Below are 21,015 nucleotides of genomic sequence, written 5' to 3'. Positions count from 1 at the left end.
AGCCGTCGTTATTTCATGAATGCCGAGTCCAATCCCGCAATTTGTGTAACATTGTAATTATATTACATGCATATCTGCGTGTCAAATTTGCTTCTCCCTAGAGACTAGTTAATTATTTGTTAAGATATTTGTTTTTCCAACATAACTTACATACCTAGTCAATTCTATTTATAGACGTGAGTAATCTGATTGGCAACAAACATCCGGTGATGTGTTTTGTCACTACGGCTATGGTCTCGTATTCCATTTAAAAGAATCAGTGGTGTGTATCAAAGTGACAAAAGTCTGATCAATTTTTGTATTAATTACGTTTTTATTAATGTAAATTGATAATATTTGTATTTATATGGAACTCTGTAACAAGGCTTTAGAGGATTTAGTAGGACAACTTTCATATTCAAATACATCGTTTATTGAATAAATAAATAAATAAATAAATAAATAAATAAAAATAGATAAATAAATAAATGTCTAAGGCTTGTGCACAAATAAAACGAATTTGGTGAAATGAATTAAAATGAAATGTTTTACACTGTAGTACAAAGACTACATGGATAATTTTATGAAATAAAAAAAGATTTTTGATGTTTAAATTCATGACATATACAAACATGTCTGTCGTCTCTTTAACTAGTCCTTTCCGCCAGTTATATGTACAAAATTGTATATTACACACGCACGGCATAACCTTGATTTTACATATCGCCTTACCAATATTACATAAGATATAATCCCTTGGCGACAGTTTCATAGGATAGTCGTTGTGTGTTAAGGTATTTTAACATGGAGGACTAACGTGTGATCTAATTGGCGATACAGGTATGACTTTCGGCCCTATAATTATTTCTCCATACCTGTGAAATACCTCAATACACATATACAGACATTATCCAAACTCAATCGCGTGACCGTGCACATTAAATGCCGCACAAGTTTTGTTCATACTCAAATATATATTTTCCTTTCAGAGGAAGGATCACAACACCGCTGTTGATATATGTCTTTAAGCTTTTGTATAGAGCTTACATTTAAAGCCGAATGGCAATCGAACAAAAGGTTCGATCTTAACCGCTTTACAAAGGGAGACAACCAGGGCCGAGCATACAGATAATTGCCTCTCACACAGGTAGAAGCACGCGAGCCAAGGTATACACAAACAGTGTTTACTGTATCTGTGTACGTTCCCGTTATATATATTGGAATCGGCGTCGTTCGCCAAACGTCGTGAGTTGGAATATCAACGTGGAATCACAAGCCGGTGTATTAGAGAGAGATATACTTTTATCAAACATGGCCACATTGAAAGGTGTTATCGGCCGGTGATTGAGGGAGCTTTAAGCTACTTCTGTGGTACCTGGTGTAGGGGGAGATATCTCCTCGCCTGGTACAGTTCATCGGGCAGTGGTCATTAGGGATATAAAGCATGGCTTCGTCAAAGTGAGCTCAGGAATGTATTTGTGTACAGGTAAGTTATTACAGGTGAAAACAGACAGGTATAATTAATGTATATTTGTCTTTTTTTTTATATATAGAAAGTATATAGCTCCCAAATGAGATTAGTATGATATAGATTCGCTTTGTTCTGTTAAATTATTGTTACTTTTATGTTTTTCTGTGAGACCATCATTACATACCAAGTGCAAGGAGGTTCCATTCAAACAGATGTAAGGAATTTATATATATATATATTGGGCCAGCTATCAATATAGAATGATATACCTGTATGATTTCAAACCAAATTTCATATTCATTGAAAAACGATATAGGTGTATGATCTAGGTCAAGCTAGTCTACAGGTAAAAACTTTTAATAGGAAAGACTTAAATAGTATTAACCACGTTACTGGCTTAAACATATTTATCCGCTGAATATCCATATGTATATATATATTAAACTGGCCGAGATACACAGGTACAAACACGGGTATATATATATATACCAGTACCAGTAGACATTGTCTATTTTAATATATATATAGTGTACGTACAGTCTGTTTGTTTCTGATATTCTGTGACAGAATGCCATTAGTTTCTACAAACACAGGCAAAGGTTCATGTCATTTTTGACATTTTGTTTTGCCGTGGTATAAAAATCGGATACAATAAATGTACAGGGAACAAAGGAATCTTATTGAAGCAGATAATTAATGACATATATAGACGCGGGTATAACACGTTTAGGGCTACTGGTAAGACGTACGACTGTTATGAATAATTAATTTCTAACTAGATATATTCCCACGCTTATAAGATACCACTTTTACCCTCGCTGATAACGCCCGATAGTGACCATATGTTGTTTTTGATAGCGTTAATGAATGATAATTGCTTTGACGTAAGGACTTGTGTGACGTGTGTGGCTATTTTGGCGATGATGAGTGTTTGGCGATATTGATGAAAAAAATTGTTTCTTCTTTTGAGGGCATGATTGGTATGACGACTGTTGTTGTCAAGTTGTCCGTTTTGAGGGTATGACTTTGATGGGGATGTTGTCAAGTTGTCCGGTTTGAGGGCATGCATTTATATGACGATATTGTCAAGTTGTCCGGTTTGAGGGTATGGTTTGTATGACGATATTGTCAAGTTGTCCGTTTTGAGGGCATGGTTTGTATGGCGATATTGTTAGCTATCAATCTACTAAGAATTGTATGGCGATGTTAAAAGTACTGTTGTCTGTGCAAGAGTGATATTTGTGTGGCGGTATTGAAAATACTGTTGCCTGTTTAAGAGTGAGATTTATATGGCGATGTTGCTAGATGCTACTTTCTGTTTTAAAGACACTCCAAGGTACTCAACTGGTGACCTCTAGTAAACTAGACAACAAAATCCTGATAATTACATTGTTTACAAGTCTGAAATATGAAACAATAAAATGCCGATTGGTGTGTTTAAGTTGATATACCGAAACTTTTAATACAACTGAACCTCGCTTTCATACCGAAATTAAGCTCTCTTCACTCCATTCTGTCGACTCAACCTCCTAGTCATATTTTCATTTATAACGACTTCCCAAGTATAATGTTAATTCAGGGAGATGTATTCACCGACAAATTAAAATTTTGTAGCAACTTTTTATACCCAACTCCACGTCATCCTCCGATAAACTTACTGCTCAATTCAGTATTAAAAAGAAAATATATGAAGCACTGTACAGGTATACACAGGTTTTAATTCCATCATTCAGAAATATATTATTAGATTTTAATTGGTTACCACAACTGAATTTAATGTGGCACTATATCTTTATAAAAAAAAAAAAAATAAATAAATAAATAAAAGAAGAATAAGATAGGGAAATAAATCCACATTGTCCCTTCATTGTGTAGGGTATCGGAGTTTCCAAATGGGGAGGATATTGAAATATAACGACATAACTCGGTACTAATGTATTGTAGTATAGCTAGCTGTCCTACGGTTAACCCGAAAATCGATACTTATATCCTTGTGACGAGTGAAATATGTGGTTTAAAAGGACTGGGTCTGATAAATAATTTCATTTCACGGGAAAGGAAAAATGGTGTGAACGAGGTTGTATGGTCCGCGAGGCGAGAATGGTTATAGATCAAGTTGCTAACTGGTATAGATCTGCGGTGACATCTAGTCTGCCGCTCGTAAAAATCAATACAACTTTAAAGCCAATTTTATCGATTTTAAATTCAATAGATTCTAGAATTTAAAAGCAAGTTTATACAAGGAAAAAAAGATATCAAACCAAAACCGACGTACTGGTTTATAAAGATAGGGGTTAAAACACATACCTAAAGCCTGAGGAGGCTATACAGTATGCGAAAAGTACTCCGCGAATATTGTGAATATAAATAGGGATTCAGGGTAATATTTACTGTTTTATTTACGTCATTTGTGTTGCTTTATTGAAATTTTATATATACCTAAAAAACGATAGAGAGTGCACGCATACTAATAGTGCGGTGACGTCATGCGTATATGACGTCATGCGTATATGACGTCATGCTTAAATATTTGTGGAGAATAATTCATTCAGGCACATGTCAAGGTAGTGTGTATTATTTAGAAAACTGCAGGGAAATCTTCAAATGCCCAGAAGGGCGAGTTATATACTTCTATAGGATACAGTACTTCATCTTAGCACAAAGCTAACAAATATGACTAAGTTTAAAAAACATTAAATGTGCTTACATGAATAACTAACCTACAGTCTATATTAAACAGGTCAGGTATAATATAATACATGCATTCATGCTAAGATTGTGCATTCAGCATTGTCAGTTTCATATCAAAACCGACGCATGCCATGCTGTATTCTTTAAGTGTATGTTCGATAAAATAGTTTTGCCATTACAAAGTATGTATGTATATCTATAACTATAGGTGTAACCAACGACTGGGCGGTCAATTTCAATCCTTTTTAATGACATAGGGAAAAGGTGAGCAATTGGCAAAATTATCGCTTTTGTGCCAAGTTAGGTAGACGTGTCTGTCGAACGCGCCTACGATGAAGCCTAAACGAAAAGGTATTCTTACAAAAAAATCGATAGTATAAGTAAATGAATATAAGCAAATGTTAAATTTACTCCGAACACATAAAAGTACAAGAAGAATTGAACCAGACGTTTCGACAGGGTAAGCGTGTTCTGTTTCCGCCATGTATAAATCTAGGCCAAATCCAGGTAATGTTACGTCCGCAAAGTGAAACACGAGGTAGGGAATATATTCAAGGATTCTTTTTAACTTAACTGAAACCAAGACACACTTTAACAGATTACGTTTGCTGATTCAGCATTCGGCGAATTCCGGTACCCGTCATCAAATTGATGTAGGTACGGAGTCTGCCGAGATGTGAGGACCTTCCATGCACTCGTCACAACTCCACTGTTTCCGTCATTACCGGAATCAGCCGATGTATATCGATGATGCGCCACTGTACAATACTAATACAAATGTATTTATAATACCTCTGGCACACACATCTCCCTACAGACTAGAGCTGTTTCTACGATATCATCAATATAAAGTGAATTAATAGCGAAATACAATTTATATATTTGTTTAGCCATTAAAATATTTTCTAGTATTTGTACAGTGTACACAACTATATATCAAATCAATCGGGATCGTTCAGCATTTAACACGGACGAATGACTCAATGCTTAGCTCTTATACTATGCATTGATACGGAGTGTACAACACATATTTCCTATAAGAATGATCTGTTTCCATTTATTACACTTTACCTATCATTATGGTGAGGTGGATATATTGTTTTATCAACCAGAAGGTTAGATGTATTAACTGAGGTCAATGTCACTCCATAGAGTTAATTTACTTACTTGATATACATGCTTTAGGTGGCTAGATATATTTGAAACCCAGACAGGTATATGTACCATGAACCCATGTTACCTGCTCATTACCATATTATATGTAACAAACAACACAGCCGATCACTTGTACCGTAACACCCATAACAAAAATTGCGTTCTAATCAGACATCAATTGGAACGAGAGATTGTTTGTTTGCCACAAAACCTAATTCTAACCACGGCCCTTACCCAGACACGGCGGGGCGTTATATACGTAATGAGTCTCGCAGTAGAACGATTTATCAAACATATGATGTAAGTTCCTATTCAATACCACATGTCTACTCTACTGTACACATTTACAGCTTAATGCCAACGAATAACTTAATGGTGTTAAAAGCGTGGCCAAACCAAATAGAACGCTGTACTTCAAACCCCTAAGTCTACATGGTCAGATCCCGATAACAAAGGCGGTGTTGTTAACACCATATCTTTTTGGGGGGGGGTTACATAATACAGCCTTTTCCAGTCATTGGCGGTATTTAAACTGAACAATTGCCAGCAAAAAAGTGAATACACCTATTGACGTGAGTGTAGATTATGTATGTTTGATTTCATTATACGTAGGATCATAGATATTCCAAGAACTCGTGCGAAAATATCTTCGAGTAGTTGGGGGACCAATCACGATGCTACTTCAATTTCAAGTTTTGGCGGAAATTCCCGAAGGTTTTCGATTGAAGTTCAGTGTTCTACGAAAATGATAACCAAGGAAATCATGTCATGGCTCCAGCAAAACATTTTCTTTTTTCCTTCAGTATATAATTTTGAAGTTAGAGGATATTGATATGCTTCATTGGAGCTATAGGACTTGGTTTGTAGTTATCTTCTGGGGCAAAGACTTTGTGAAGAAATCAAGAAGTTTAAATGTTGATAGCACAGATCACCATGCATAGTGATAGCGATATTTGACATTTCAGCTGCATATTTAAATCTGCTTCTTAATTAAACCGAAGCAATTAGCGGTGAATTTAATTTCACAAACCGAATGGGTCACATGCCAGTTGACATTTTAATAACTTTGACAAGCAATTTAATTGAAAAAAATTTTTTCTCTTATTTCACAGAGTTATGTTCAACAGCAATTTTACACTGTAAGGTCATAAAAACGATTTTTTTAAACGAAAATTTATTATGGAAAATATTATCAATATTTTTAACATTTTAAAATGCCTCAAACTTTCTGAGTGAAGTAAATATAACAACCAGACAAGCTTGAATGCTTCGCGCTCATGTTAATAAAAACATATTTCCAATGTTAAAAAATCAAGGCAGAGAGACGATAAAAAAAAACTGGTTATCAAAGACATTTTGATGTCTCTCTCACACACACATTGACTGATAAATACCTTTATATTTGTTTGATTTGTCATTAAAACGTATCTAGGGTTAAAGTCTGCATGGCGTGCTAATAGTCACATGTCTCCACGTAGGAGGTAGACCTAAATACTTCGACACAATTATTTTATCTTGCGATGTTTAAAGGTTAATACATTCAATTAAGTCTCCAGTCTAATTAAAGGGACACGTACTCGGAGTTCAAACGCAAGTGACGTTTGGTAAAATTGGAATTCCAAACTTTTCATGAATAATGCAATGTTTTTTCTCTCTCCTCTTTGAACTTTGAAAATAACGCAGAGATATTCCTTTCAAAAAGAAATGAAAAAGAACTGCTAATCGTTTGCTGAGCTTTAGTAATTATTGCATTTATCATGTACGAAACTGTGTCTGCGTTTTTGCGGTCATTTTTGTTCATGTAATCTGACTGACTTCCGTTTCCTGTTCTCTAATCTACAATATATTTTGTTTTAGTTTACTGAAATATACTTTATTCTCAACTCTTTGATTGCGTATAGAATACCGTACACTAATATATTAGTTTTTGAAGTGCTTATTTATAATGCGAACATATGATGTTACGTTTAGAATGAAGTTACCATAATAAAACGTCTTTGTTTTTGAAGTGTCTTTCACTTGACGTAAAGTGTATATCATCGTCACCCATTGATCTGTTAAACCCTTATGAGAGAACAGGGAAAGTTCAGGTATATCTATTTCAGCATATCGTATAAGTATTGTTTAGATAAATGATTAGCAACCGAGTCCCTTTAAAATAATGTAAGATTTCTTTCTCGTTACACGATTTACATATTGAAGATTGGGTGCTTCACGACATACAAACATAGCTATGACCCTATTCTGCTACCAGGCCCTATAGTATTTCAACCTTATACACCGACAGTGTTTTAAAGAAACCCTGCCCGGTCGAGATTTCTTTATCAATATATTGTCATAACACCAGTCTTGTAAAACATGATAAATTGTATTGTGCGCCGTTCGTGGCAGCCAGTTCAAGTCATATGTAATCCTATTTGTACAACGATAAGACCCCTTTCAAAGTTCAAATCAATCGATAGGCTATGCTAGTGTTTATGAATTCAAAGTCTTGTGTAGATATATACATTTTATCAATATTCACCGACAAAAACGGTACTTTCTGAATCGAGGACCGTTGAATAACATATTTACAAGATCAGTCAGCCAGCGTACAAGTACGTGCTTTTCAGCCGAACTAGTTTCAATAGTCTATAGAGAACTTGATAAACACAGAGGTAGGCCATCAGACTGTAATTGTCAGTGTATTGATGTCTATTTCATATCCATCGGGTATCGTCGGGTCTTTCCGGAAAACTCTGAAGGTAAAACGTTAAGTTTTGAAATAGTCAAAATTGAGAAATAATCCAAGGCTTTCTTGAAATTGATTATGATTTATCTCACGGTTACAACAGAGTAAATATAGCCTACATTAGTTCATATCTTAAAGAGTTTAGAATCATGATTGATACTAGTCGGACGGCATCGGGTGTTTCCGGTAAAAAGCAAAACAAAACAAAACAAACGTTTTCCCACGACTGACGGAAAGACCCGAAGATGTCCGATGGTGTTCGTAAAAGAAACGAATTGTGTCATATCACATTAGTTCATTCAATAGCACTAATTCATAATCCTAATCCACGTGGGTCAGTGACATTATATATGAATACTTGTAAGATCACACAGTGCGTTGTGGAGCAACGTACTGCGCAATTATTAATGTAGCAGTGTCAAAAATACTGTCCTTTCTTTCTCATAATATCCATCTTAAAGAGATAGATTAAAATAGGATAGAACGCTTATTATTTCTGCTAAATCTGGTTATCATAAAATGCTATATGATATACTAAATGTTAACACCGATTTGTGACTGATTTATTGATACTTCAATTTCTTAAATACTATATTATCGTGAATCATCAGAATTGGTCATCCATTTAATGTGTTCATTCCTGATCGCCAATACTGTATAACATACGGGCTACACAGAGTACGTCCTAGAGTAATGCATGAGTTCAAGGTCTGGTAGAGGTTTGGGATTAAAACAGCTTTGATTACATGTTTAGAGAAGTCCATTTTAGAGAAGTAGATTTATAATACGTATTTGAGTTGGACAATATTTATATTGCCCACGATACTCAAATGCCGAACGTGTTATTACACAATATAAATTAAACTAGGGCTTGTGAAAAAAACCTTCACTAAACGAAGCGTAACACATTTCAAGTAGGTACTAAGTGCACGTGACAACAAATGTCTATTAACAACTTTGCGTTCATGACCGGTTATTTCGAGGACCCTCGGGCTGTATTGAGGACATATAGTTAGGGTTAAAATGACAATGTCCCCGTTGGAAACTACAGCTGATCTATGGAGTAAACATGTTGTATTACATAATATTACCACCGATGAATTCTCAATGTGTAATTCCTAAGCATTTTATACACACCACTAACACTTAGCGATACAATTTCTATTGTTACCCAGCTCGTCGTATAAATATATCTCTTTCGACACAAAAGACATTATGAAAATAACGTCAAGCATTTAACTGACTCTGGTCAAGCAATCTTCCGACAACAGCGAACGTGAGCAGAAAAACAGGTTCTGTACATTATTTATGCTTTTAGGCAAAATTTTTCACTTGTTTCAATCTCACGAAAGTCTGGGATTGATTTCAATTTCCAAATCGCATGTACTTTTTGAGGAAGCAAACAGTACGCCTGTCTGTATGTTAATTCTTCTAAGATCAGATTACGCTTACGAGTTTTACCCTACAAAACGTCGTATAACACCATTCTCAATTTTTCGCTTGATAATCGTTTTAGAGATTTCCTAATTGAATTTGGAATTAAGCCAGACGTCATTAATCTGATTCACATAGCCAGTTTTTATGAACCGTGAATGTTAATTTTACAGATGTATATTTGTTTTTATTTTCATTATGTCTGAGATGGAACGACGTTGGTTTGTAAACAAAAGAAAAATATGTTACTCGTCATTTAAGCATGGAAAACTTAAAGAACATTTCCAAGCTCTACATATAATGTAATACATCCTGTTCCATCGCTTATACGTTTCCCCTGTCAGAGAGACGCTTATCTTACTTAGACTAGCGTACGTCAACACAGTAGCAGATCTGCCAAGTCAAACACAGCTATCTAAAGCTCTGGTGTGGTGACCGCCATGACGTAGTTTGGACCTTACTTGGAAATCAATTCCAGAAGTTATATCTAACGAGGATAGCAATGGCTAGATAAGAGGATATTGGTCATGAACAGCTCAAACAAATTAAAAACGGTCAGATTTCGCTGACTATCGCCTTCAGCTGTCATGTTTACTATAAAGGTCATACCACGAGGCTGTCAATGTGTTGTTAGTGTTCTAATACAGAAAACAATAGACCAAACTTTGCCAGCCAGCCAGCCAGCCAGCCAGCCAATAAATAATTAAATAAATAGATAAATAAATAAATAAATTGATAGATAAATAATAAAATGAATGTTAATGATAATATAATAGATAACTGGCTTTATGGATAAATAAACAATTTTAATAAATAAATAGTTAAATAAACAGATATAAAAATAAATATCTATAACATGTTATGTTATGCTATTTACTTTATTTATTTATCTATTGAGATCTATTTGTTTATCTGGATGCTATAAACGCATGTTAATGAGTGCCCGAGTAGGAGAGCGATTGGTATAGGTTGGTTTAGTGGTGGAATGGCTCCAAAGTCAGGTTTATTTTCTCTCTCGTCTGTTATTTTACCTGACCGTCATTGACAAGTAAGGGCTATTTTGTTGTCGGAGAACACCCAGTTCCCGTATACGTCAGCGAGTATTGATTTTCGAATCAATGATAAAAAAAATCAATTCTTCAGTACACCTGCTCCGTAGGTTTCAACGCCTTTGTATGACGTCACACGTGGTGTGAAATAGAAATTACACTGATTATGTTATAATCAGCAGTTCGTGATTAGTGTCACGTGTTCGGGCTTTGTCCCCTCTGGCACTTACACGGGAGTCAGTTGGTGCTACAAAACACTGTGCCAATGATCAGAAAAGGATTAAAAGTACTGATAGCTTTGTTTATATTTACATCCATACATATTTTTCGAACAAAACAACAATATAGATGCTTTTAACATTGTTCTAATAATATATTGTATCCACTGTCACATGTTTGATGTAATGGTAAATAGTATTTTGATTTTTACAATTCAATCAGTATTTAGTTATTTTAGATTGTTTACATGTACATCGGTCGCTTTCGTTTCCTTATTTGCTCGAAATCGAAGCCCCAATTGTGAAGGTTCCACATTAGTCGCCTCTTACGCACAATCGTGTGTACCGGGAGGTATATTATTTTTCTCAATCTCCGACCTGCAGGATATTTTACTGGTTTGATTGTATAAGTGATGTTTTAATCATAATACGTTTCCACATTTACCTGGACAGTCATATATTTGATCTACTCCATCAGTTTCCACATGGGAAGATCAACAGATGATTTTTTTTTCAATTATCGCATTCTAAGCATCGGTTTAGAAATATTGAAAAATATCATTGGTGGGTTGGAATAATTAATTAGCGCTGTAGTATCACGCGTATGAACATGTGTTGGCATTTGTGATTCTAGTCACGTACAGAAAACTATCGCTTGGGATATTTTTCTGTAATAAGTAACTGCTCCACGATAATTGTGGTTTCAGAAGTATATTGTCGTTTTCTTGGAAAATCATACATAGACAAGCATGATACATGTTTTCTATACAGCTGCCTCAAAGAAGGATGCGATGGGATAACACTAAACGGAGGAGGAGGAAGAGGAAGGGGTTCTTTCAAGCCGGAAGGTTATTCTTAGTAAAACAGTGATTCTAGTGGGAATTATTTTCTAAAAGGGTTTCAAATTTTACTGCTGTACTAACGAAGTCATTTTTCTTTACAGAACACCTTGAAACAACCAGCCATGATGACGTCCATGCGCGAGGGGATCCAGAGGGCTTACCTGGACGGTCTCGAATTTATCCGCACAAAAATCTCGGAAATGGAAATAGATGTAGAGCGCATTCGTGGGTCATTCTGCGACTGCAAGGAAGGCGAAGAGGTGAGCGAGGGAAAAGGCGAAGACTATTTGAAAAAATGTAACGAAAATTTTCTTAAAGCAAATAATGAGCTTCGTCGGAAAAATGTCAAGCTGAACGTTATAGATAGTGAAATGAAGGTTGTGGGAGTTATTAATAAGCTCCGAGAGGTAGCGGATGTAGATCAAGGGGAGATAACTTTCATCACGGAATTCTGGGAAAATGTGAAACAAACAGTGGAGGGGTTACGAATGCTCGTAGAGAAATTCCAAACGGATGTGTTACAAAGACTTAATCAGAGTTGTACAAGTTATAATAACGCAGACATCAATCTTGAAGTCTCGGATAGGTACATGGAAGAGATTTCAACGTACATAGCTGGCCTGGAAAGGGAGATAACCAATATAAGACTTCTGTTGAAGAGTTTCGATAGTGGCATCCATCAGGACCTGTACACAGATTCAGAGTTTTCGGATAAATTAATGGTGAGTTGTGATTTAAAAGCATTTCCTATTCTTCGGCTGGTTCCGGATCTGACAGCTAAGGTAGAAAAACTCTGTGATATATCCCGGAAGTGGCTTGATCGAGACGAACAATACATGGACGAGGTGAACAACTACATTAAAAAGACACGAAATATGACTAAAAAGAGGGAAGAGGTGCTGAAAAATCAAAAGGAAAAACAAAAGAAGATAGAAAAAGCTGTTAAAACGGCCCATATTTTACTTCATAACAACCGACAAAAACTCCAGAAGATTGAAATGGATTTGGATAACTTAGAGGTGCAACTTAGTGGTTTTAAGACCGAGAAGAAAACAAAACATACTGAAAAATCACAAAAATCAAGTATGGCAGACTTTCTTAAGATTACTTTGACACAAACAAAGAAAAACTACAACCTACAAATGAAGAGACAACGACTCGTTAAACAAGTGCACGATTTGGAAGAGTTCCTGGTTTCGATAGAGCGAGAGTTGTCTGATGTTGAAGATCGAATGATGGTGAAAAAACAGGAAAAAGTTTCTGTTGCGTGAAAAAGTAGAAACAAACCAAAAATCTTACGAAGCGTATAAAACGGACTTTGATCGTTACTCCGACGGTCTAGAAAAACTGGAACAGGAAGTGAATGTTTTGTCAGGACAACTGTTACAGTTAGAAATTATCCAGACTTACAAATGCAGCCCAGAAAACGTAGAACAGATTTTCGATCGACCACAGACAGTTAAATTAGCACCATCATTAAAAGAAAAGATAAAACGGAAGCGGAAAACTCTTGTGACGTCAGAATGAGGTCAAAGTGTATTACTAAAAGTGTCACGTGCATTGCATATCGTTGTCTGGGACTATATACATGCATCAAACGTAAATATGATTTGAATCTATTGGACGTATACACTTTGACATCATATACCTCCGTCCTATCTATAATGCATTTGTCCTTGAACAAATGATGAAGGTCAATGTTAAATTGTTCATATCGTACGAGGACACAATATAAACCTTGATAATGATAAAAAAGTCATTTGTTAAACTAAAAAGTTTATTCACAAGTTCAGCGAATCATAAGTGAGTATAAGGAAGTTTATCACCCCTATGGCCATGAATATAAGATTCTGATCGGATGGTGAGTGACGTCATTTCCTCTATGTTATTTCCGGTAACTTAGCGACAGCATTCGGAACCACTCGTTATTTTCCGCACAGAATATATTTTTCAGTCAGACCTGTGTTCATTACTGATTGAAATGAACTCGCAGGGTCATATATACAATATATAGTGAAAGTAATTTCAATACTTCTATGAAACAGTTTCTTGGTTACCTAATTTCTCAATGTTAACGAAAAATCTATTTGAACAAGATACTACAAGTCTTGGAAAATGTTCGATTTGGAAAATGATTTATAGGCCAACCAACCAAACTAGAAAATGTAAATAACTACATTTTAGCTTAAAAGAAATATTACGATAATAATTCCGAGAAAAAAAGCATGAATTACGTACAGTTGTGAGTAGTATCAACCCCTACGCTAAGTTGCCTTTCGGTATCGTATTAAGATGTTACAAACACTTTCACGAGTAAGTGTCGACATCATAAGAATGTTTGAGATTATTGTTTATGATAACCTCTCCCAAAGAGGAAAGTGAGAAAAGTCAAAGAATGATCATTAGTTGTGATAACAATATAAATTTCAACTTTGTTACAATTGTTTTTGCATCGACTTTCGTAAATCACTGCCACTGAATTTGTGGACGATTCAACTTTGTTGATTTAGATATTTTCAATTAACATTTTATTGTTTTTTGGCAAACATTTTCATTGTTAAAATCTTCATTTGTATTTCCTTTGATGTTCGGTTATTGTAATCATCGATATGTTTTCATTAATGTAGTCATCGAAGAAATCACTTCTGTTAATCAAATCTTACTGAGAAAAGACCAATACAAAAGTAGTAGTTCTTACAAAAGATATTCTTAAAGCAGATATAACTTTAAACCAGACACTCGTTCAAAGCACAAAATCAGTAATTTTCGGTTATGATGGTGTTCTTAAGACAGATCTAAGAAAAATAATGTTGAAACATATGTCATTTTCAAGACATCTGTTCCACCAAAAAACCATGACCCACTAACGTATATCGTATATTTAACACTACATGACAACTTGGCCATATTTGTGACATCATGAATGTAGCGTTGGATACCGCTGGTTATTAATTGTAGACGGTCGATATATTTTATCAAATAAATATTATGATTTTGATGATCAATTCAATTGAAATATGAGAATAGAATATTTGAAAAGGTGTTAAGAATAATAATTAGCGTGTTTTTGGTTTACAATCAAACTTTTTATGAATGGTAACTGGATTCCGCTTTTAAATTCCAAATGAATTCAGTTCTCCCTCAGGTATATCTCTGTAATGACAGATTCTGACAGAACACACGACGAAATGTACTGTACAATAACATTAAATCATAGACCACAGAATTACTAACATACATGTGTAACGAGGGTTTGGCCTTTTATGACATGATGGTCTTTGACATCTAACTAGAAAGGACATATGAGATTATCAATTATTGATAGTGATGCTTAGAAACGTGTGTCTATGAAGTCGAGAATTCATTCTATCTTCAAAGAAAATGTATCTTTTGATGTGTATGGAACTATAGTGTTGGTCGACCTCAAGTGTTTGGTGCTGGAGCCAGTAGAATTACAAGTAACATTAATAACACGAAGGTGAAATTGTTTACCAGTGTGTCAATTATCGCCACCAACATTGTTAAACGGAACTCATGTTAAGTTACAATGACCTCATTGTGAATTTATGACATTTAAATCATATTTTAAAAATATATTTTTCTATTTCAAGTATCCGGTACACACAATCTAGTAATTAAATAACAAAATGGCCACACAGCAATACTTTGTTTTGTTGGTAAACAGAAATTGAAGTCAAACAAACGAATAGGACAACATCATCTAGATACAGATGCTTTAGTGTTAAACACTTGATTTGCATGACTAGATTCTTTGGTTACCATGTCTATATTTTCTGAAAAATGAAAATAACAAAATGTTGAATAAGTTAATATTGTTTTACTAAACAGGGGCACGTTAATATATAAGCACCTTCCTCCTAATGCCAAATATCAGCGATAAATACAACACGATGTCAAAGTTCCATAGCATAAACAACACATTTTCCATATAAGCCAACTGTTTTTGAACCAGTGTTCCACAGTAAGTACCAAACATGTGCATTGCATGTCTATGTGTTTGTTTATTGTTTGTTTCATCTTGTTATTCATTCTTTCATCTTTACATGGTTATAAGTTTTGATTCATCAGTCATTTTATTTGCACTTCTTCAGAAATCAAAATTTTAATAGTGTTTTACATAATGTCCATACTCATGAGTGTTCGGTATCATGTATACTGTCTCTACTGTTATCCTCTTCATAGCGTTAAACATCTCTGTTTCAGTGTTGACGCTGAAACAGGTATATATTTTTGAATCTCGATCTATAATTGAATGTGTTTGTTTATAAATTTCTTATATTGTTGCATGAATATGTAAACAGAGGGCGGGTATGAGTATACATGGCTCGAATAATAATAGCGACCGTTCAAGTTCCGAGCTACTTCATGAGCTGCAGCGGGCTCTAATTTGGGCAAATTCGTAAATGAGCAATGTGAACAACTACCTTCAATAAATTCAGTCATTTTCATAATTTTGCGAATGATAATTCTTTCGGTTCAAACTTTCTAGTAATCCGCGAATATTGAACCAATTGATAATTGACAAATCCAAAAATAAGCATATGTTTCGATGCGTTTAATTTTTTCCTTTTTTAAAGATGAAATAAGAAAAAAAACACAAAACACCTCCTAATTGAAAACCTTATGCATGGATATAATTTTCATATCTGCGAAAAATGCTTTTAGAGCCAATGTTTTGGCGAAACAAAACATTGACAGCATATCAACAGTTTTCACTGTATTCTGTCTGTGTCTGCGAATGTTTGATAAAGTTTCTTAATGATCCATCCTGTATGAATGAGTGCCATAGCGGGATAATAGGTTACAAGGATATCATGTGTTATGTGTATGCTTTATACCAAACGACAGTCGAGATATGTTAGCACAAATGCCTTATATGCCAAATACGCAAATTACATTTTTATGAAAATAGACTACGTGTTTTGTTTTTTATTCAATTTTACTGATGAAAAACATAATTTGGAGTAATACATTCAAAATGACACCATGTCCAAGCCGCAAGGTAAGATAAACGGATGATATGCCAAGAGAGACACCAAAACGATGACTGATTGGCGTGTCAAGGACTCCGGGATGATTGGATATGAACTGTCGCAACATATGCCGGAGCCGGAGATTGAGTTTTCATAGTCTTTTATGCAGATGCAGCAACAGACAACCATCTTCTGATGGTCACCAACATTTGTCGCCCCATATGAGCATATAGTGGGGGTACCACAGGGAATTATAATCACGCACCAGCACAATGAACAAGTATACCAAGTAGTAAAACGAACAAGGATAGTGAATCGCGAATGGTTTGTTCGAGGAATAATGATTTTGAGGATGAGTGACTGAAGTTAACAATACAAGACTAAAACAGAAAAGTGCATTATTCTATCGGCGGTATCAGCTACGTACTGAAGAAGAGATAGGAGATAGTAAGATTGTACAAACTCTCTAATTGATTTATTTCCAATGTCAGTTGACATACTAGTACGTTTCAAACCTCGAATATATGTGCAGGTGATAGGAAAATCAGCCGAAGCTAAAGTTAACATTCTTGTATGAAATCGCACAATCGTCTTTCTATATCGCTCAGGAGCGAATGATTTGTTTGAGCCCAGGTTGATTCGGATCCAAACTACATTGACTCAGTATCAGATACACGTATAAATAAGGAACACATGATATGATGAAATTTCACCTTTCCCGCATTTAACTTCCAAGGGTTTCAAGTGTTTACACCTTTTATATATCAGATAGGAATTATCGAATTTCCTCTCACTCTCTACTGCCGTAAATCTCACCATCATGTTGAGCATGGAATGGGATCCTGTTGTTACACGGTAACTGTATGAAGCGATGACGTGATTCTATTGTGAATGGTGACAGAAGAGAAGACTGTGTCAACTAGGAAGGAAAAGACTACTCCCTATCAAGAGCGAGAAGGAAGTGAGAGGAATAATATTTTTGTAGAAATTAATAGTTTGAAAAAGTTCGCTCTAATGACGTTATCAAACAGAAATGAAAAGTACCTTTAAGACTTTAATTTCGATGTAACCCTGCGCCTTCGCATTATATACTATCCATGAAACTCATGATGAGACAATCCCTCATAGATATTTAGAATTTAAAACATGAGGTCTAGTATATTGATGATATGTTAAAGGTGAAAATCCCATATGAATAGGTGAAATTGATATACAAAATTAATTTGATACACAATTCAGGATTTTCCAGGTAGGTACCAATGAAATAAAGAGGTAATCTGTGGCCCTTTAAAAGTCTATCAATGATTATAATGGAAATTCGTGTTGTAATATGCTCTCATTTCAGTACGTGTAAAATCCCATATGAATAGGTGAATTTAATATTAAAAAATAATTTGATACATAATTCAGGATATCTCCGGTAGGTTCCAATGAAATAAAGAGGTAAGCTTTGGCTCTTTAAAAGTCTATTCTTGATTAATATGGATATTCGTGTTGTAATGCGCTTTTCATTTCAGTACGTGTAATGCAGATGTTTACCAACGAGTAGTATTATCTTTCACGATCCTAGAATATTGATATGGAAATCACGCAAAACACAAACCCGGACGCATATTGTACCTTATATAGAAATATTTTCATTTGTTTAATTGGGTGCATGAAATCAATTTACGCATAGTGCTTGTTACACCATGGCAATGACATTGATCCGATTGCCTCAGATATATTGGCAAATGCACTCACGCAAACACCTGCCTATTATTGCAATTCAATCGTAGCAGAATGTCAGTTGAACAGACGTGAAGGCCATACATCAAACAGAGGTAGTGATATAGGAATACTATACATCAGGTAAAACAATCATTGTTATACTGTAAACAGAAAATCCACGTATTTTATGTAAATACATTGCATAAGAGAATCAGAAATATGGTTAAGGGGTCAAATGCAAGTTAAATAAGGATCAACAATTGTACCAGTAGTTGTGTTCAGATGAAAGATATGCCCGCCTTCATGATTAGAGACAAATTTTATATGACGTGTTTCGTCGCTGGATAAGTCCACGCCTACCATTTCGGAACACAAAGCATTTTGCAAGATTCTTGCTATCGTTTTTACCGATTTTAAATCAGAATTAGAGTGATGTATAAGAAGAGTAAGTATATTGTTGGTGTTACCCTTCAAATTTGGATTAGTGTTAGGAAGCTGGACTAGTGATCTTATGAGTCCCTGCAGGGGCACTGTGTAATGACCTTGAACAAGATACCTTACTCAGTTGTTTTCCAGTTGATGCAGCTATCAATGATAATGCCATATGGCAATGGAAAATGTCAAGTGCTAGTTAAGCTGTTAGGATCTCCGAGGAGTTGAAAAAGATTATGGTGGTTAACTAACGGCCCGAAAATCAAAGATAATAATTTGTGAACGTCTTTAAGATGCCTATATTGCTGTGATAAGTGGTAAAAAAATACTTTTAAAATATTGTTATAATTAATTATCATTATGGAGTCACTTTCAATGCACCGGCTATGTGCAAGATGAATAAACACGGCAGTCCAAATCAAAATACTTCCACCTGTTGGATTGATATGAAGAATATATATATATATATATATATCCATATACATTGCATTAAGGCAAACTCAGGTGAAAATATATTGGCTTGTTATCCGGCGTTTCCAAGACAATGTGCCATAACAGAAGTGTTATTAGTATAAATAATTAATATCTGATTTCTTCTGTTGTTATGATTTAACAGTCCTCCCTCAGATATATCTCCTTAATGAATGATCCCTCAAGGTTTATATGCCAGCACCAGATCAACGCACGCAATCCGGATACAGTTAACTGTATATCACGCACTTTCGTCGATCCAACACGACACAAAACCAGTAATCTTACTGTGATTTGAAATGGTACCAGGGGTAAACATAATTTTCAACGATTTCTAGTTAAATTAAGAGAGAAAATGTTCTACACACCAATGAATAAGAAGAGTATGAACTTTATGTCAATAAAACAACATAAAGTTAAAAACAGATGGAAACGCATTATGAATCTGAAGTCCTCTTCAGATGTGAATAAGTGTCATCCTGCGTCGCATCTGTTGTGTTACCCGTAATATCATATTTGTATTTATTACTTAATTAACGACAAATCCAAACTATGACAAGCAACATTGATAGAATTTGGTGGAAATCAGGATACTACAAAACTGCCATTCCAACAGATTCCTCTCTGTATTTTCTGTTCAAAACGATTTTAATTCTGCACATCACGTTTCCATGTTATGAAGAAATATAGATTATGTTACATTTTATAGAAACATTTATAATAGGGGGCGGGGGTATGATAATCAATAACATATGTAATCACACAGGAATGACTTACACAGTGTCGACAACGACGACAAACACAAGAATATTTTTGAGAATCAACAAAGATACCATTAAAGGACATAATCAATGAGGTTTTCAAAGAAATAAAGGAAAGAAAAGAAGTACAAAATATAAAACAAGACGCCATGATTCGGTCGATATCATGGGAGTAACAGAGTAAATAATACGAAAGATTTTATGTCTGACCAAAAAACATCTAATTCTGGCACGATTGTCTCTGCCTCTGCATTTTCCGTGTTTTTACGTTTTCGACACTTATACAGTGACGCTAATTTTGCTAGAGGGTGTTTAACAATAAAATAATTAACTGGAATTATAAAAAATATTAACTCAGCCGGGGAAGACCGGTTTTCTTTTCATTATACTGTTTCAAAGGTTTTCATGCAAATTTTATATTTTTGTTAATATTTTATCCATTTTGAGCTAGAATGATGACTTTGTTACTCTGTTGGTATTCTTGGTTGTGTTTGACCTCAAGGCATATACGTTGCTACCAACAGTATTGTAAACGTGACGTCATTCTCTATAATCTTCGTTCATAGTAATAAAGCGTTTGCGGTAAACAAGATCTTGAAGGTGACCTTAAATCTTTTGTCATTTTGACTGCAGGGAATTCACGTTTCTGGCCAAAGGGAAGTAACTCTTAAGCAAATTTCGTAACAAGGACAATTTTTTGAATCGGTTCGATACCATATAATAATTGTTCCTAACGAACTTTTCAATTAGAAAATTTGAAATAACAAATAGTGGGGTAACACTTGACCGATGTCTACTAAAGTCAGTTTATCAGTTAATATCAGTCGATATATTCTTTGGCTGAAAAATAACACCTTTTCTGTCAATATGAAACATATCCAACTGCTTGAATCTCCTATGTGCAATAACCTACATGTATTACTAACTATCTCGAATTTTACAAGATATAATATAAACTTTGGTGTGTGCGAGACAGGAAATATATTTCTTTGCACCTCTCAGAGTGGCCATGATGGAAAATTGAATGCAAATGTCTATTTAAAAAGATGTATATTGGCGACATTTTGTTCCATACGC

General features: G+C 34.8%; 1 protein-coding gene across 1 annotated transcript in view; it reads left to right on the top strand.

Moving 5' to 3' along the window:
• LOC117329590 (myosin type-2 heavy chain 1-like) overlaps nt 1–16,504 on the top strand; it is a 33,404-nt gene extending 16,900 nt beyond the window's left edge. The window contains 2 exon segments of the mRNA XM_033887600.1: nt 11,672–12,829; nt 12,831–16,504. Coding sequence (XP_033743491.1) covers nt 11,672–12,829; nt 12,831–13,097 — 1,425 coding nt within the window. The 3' untranslated portion in view covers nt 13,098–16,504.
• Nucleotides 16,505–21,015: the final 4,511 nt, after the last annotated feature.

Source organism: Pecten maximus, chromosome 6 (assembly GCF_902652985.1).
Source record: "Pecten maximus chromosome 6, xPecMax1.1, whole genome shotgun sequence".
NCBI classification, from domain to species: domain Eukaryota; kingdom Metazoa; phylum Mollusca; class Bivalvia; order Pectinida; family Pectinidae; genus Pecten; species Pecten maximus.
This window is presented reverse-complemented; position numbering and strand designations above follow the sequence as displayed.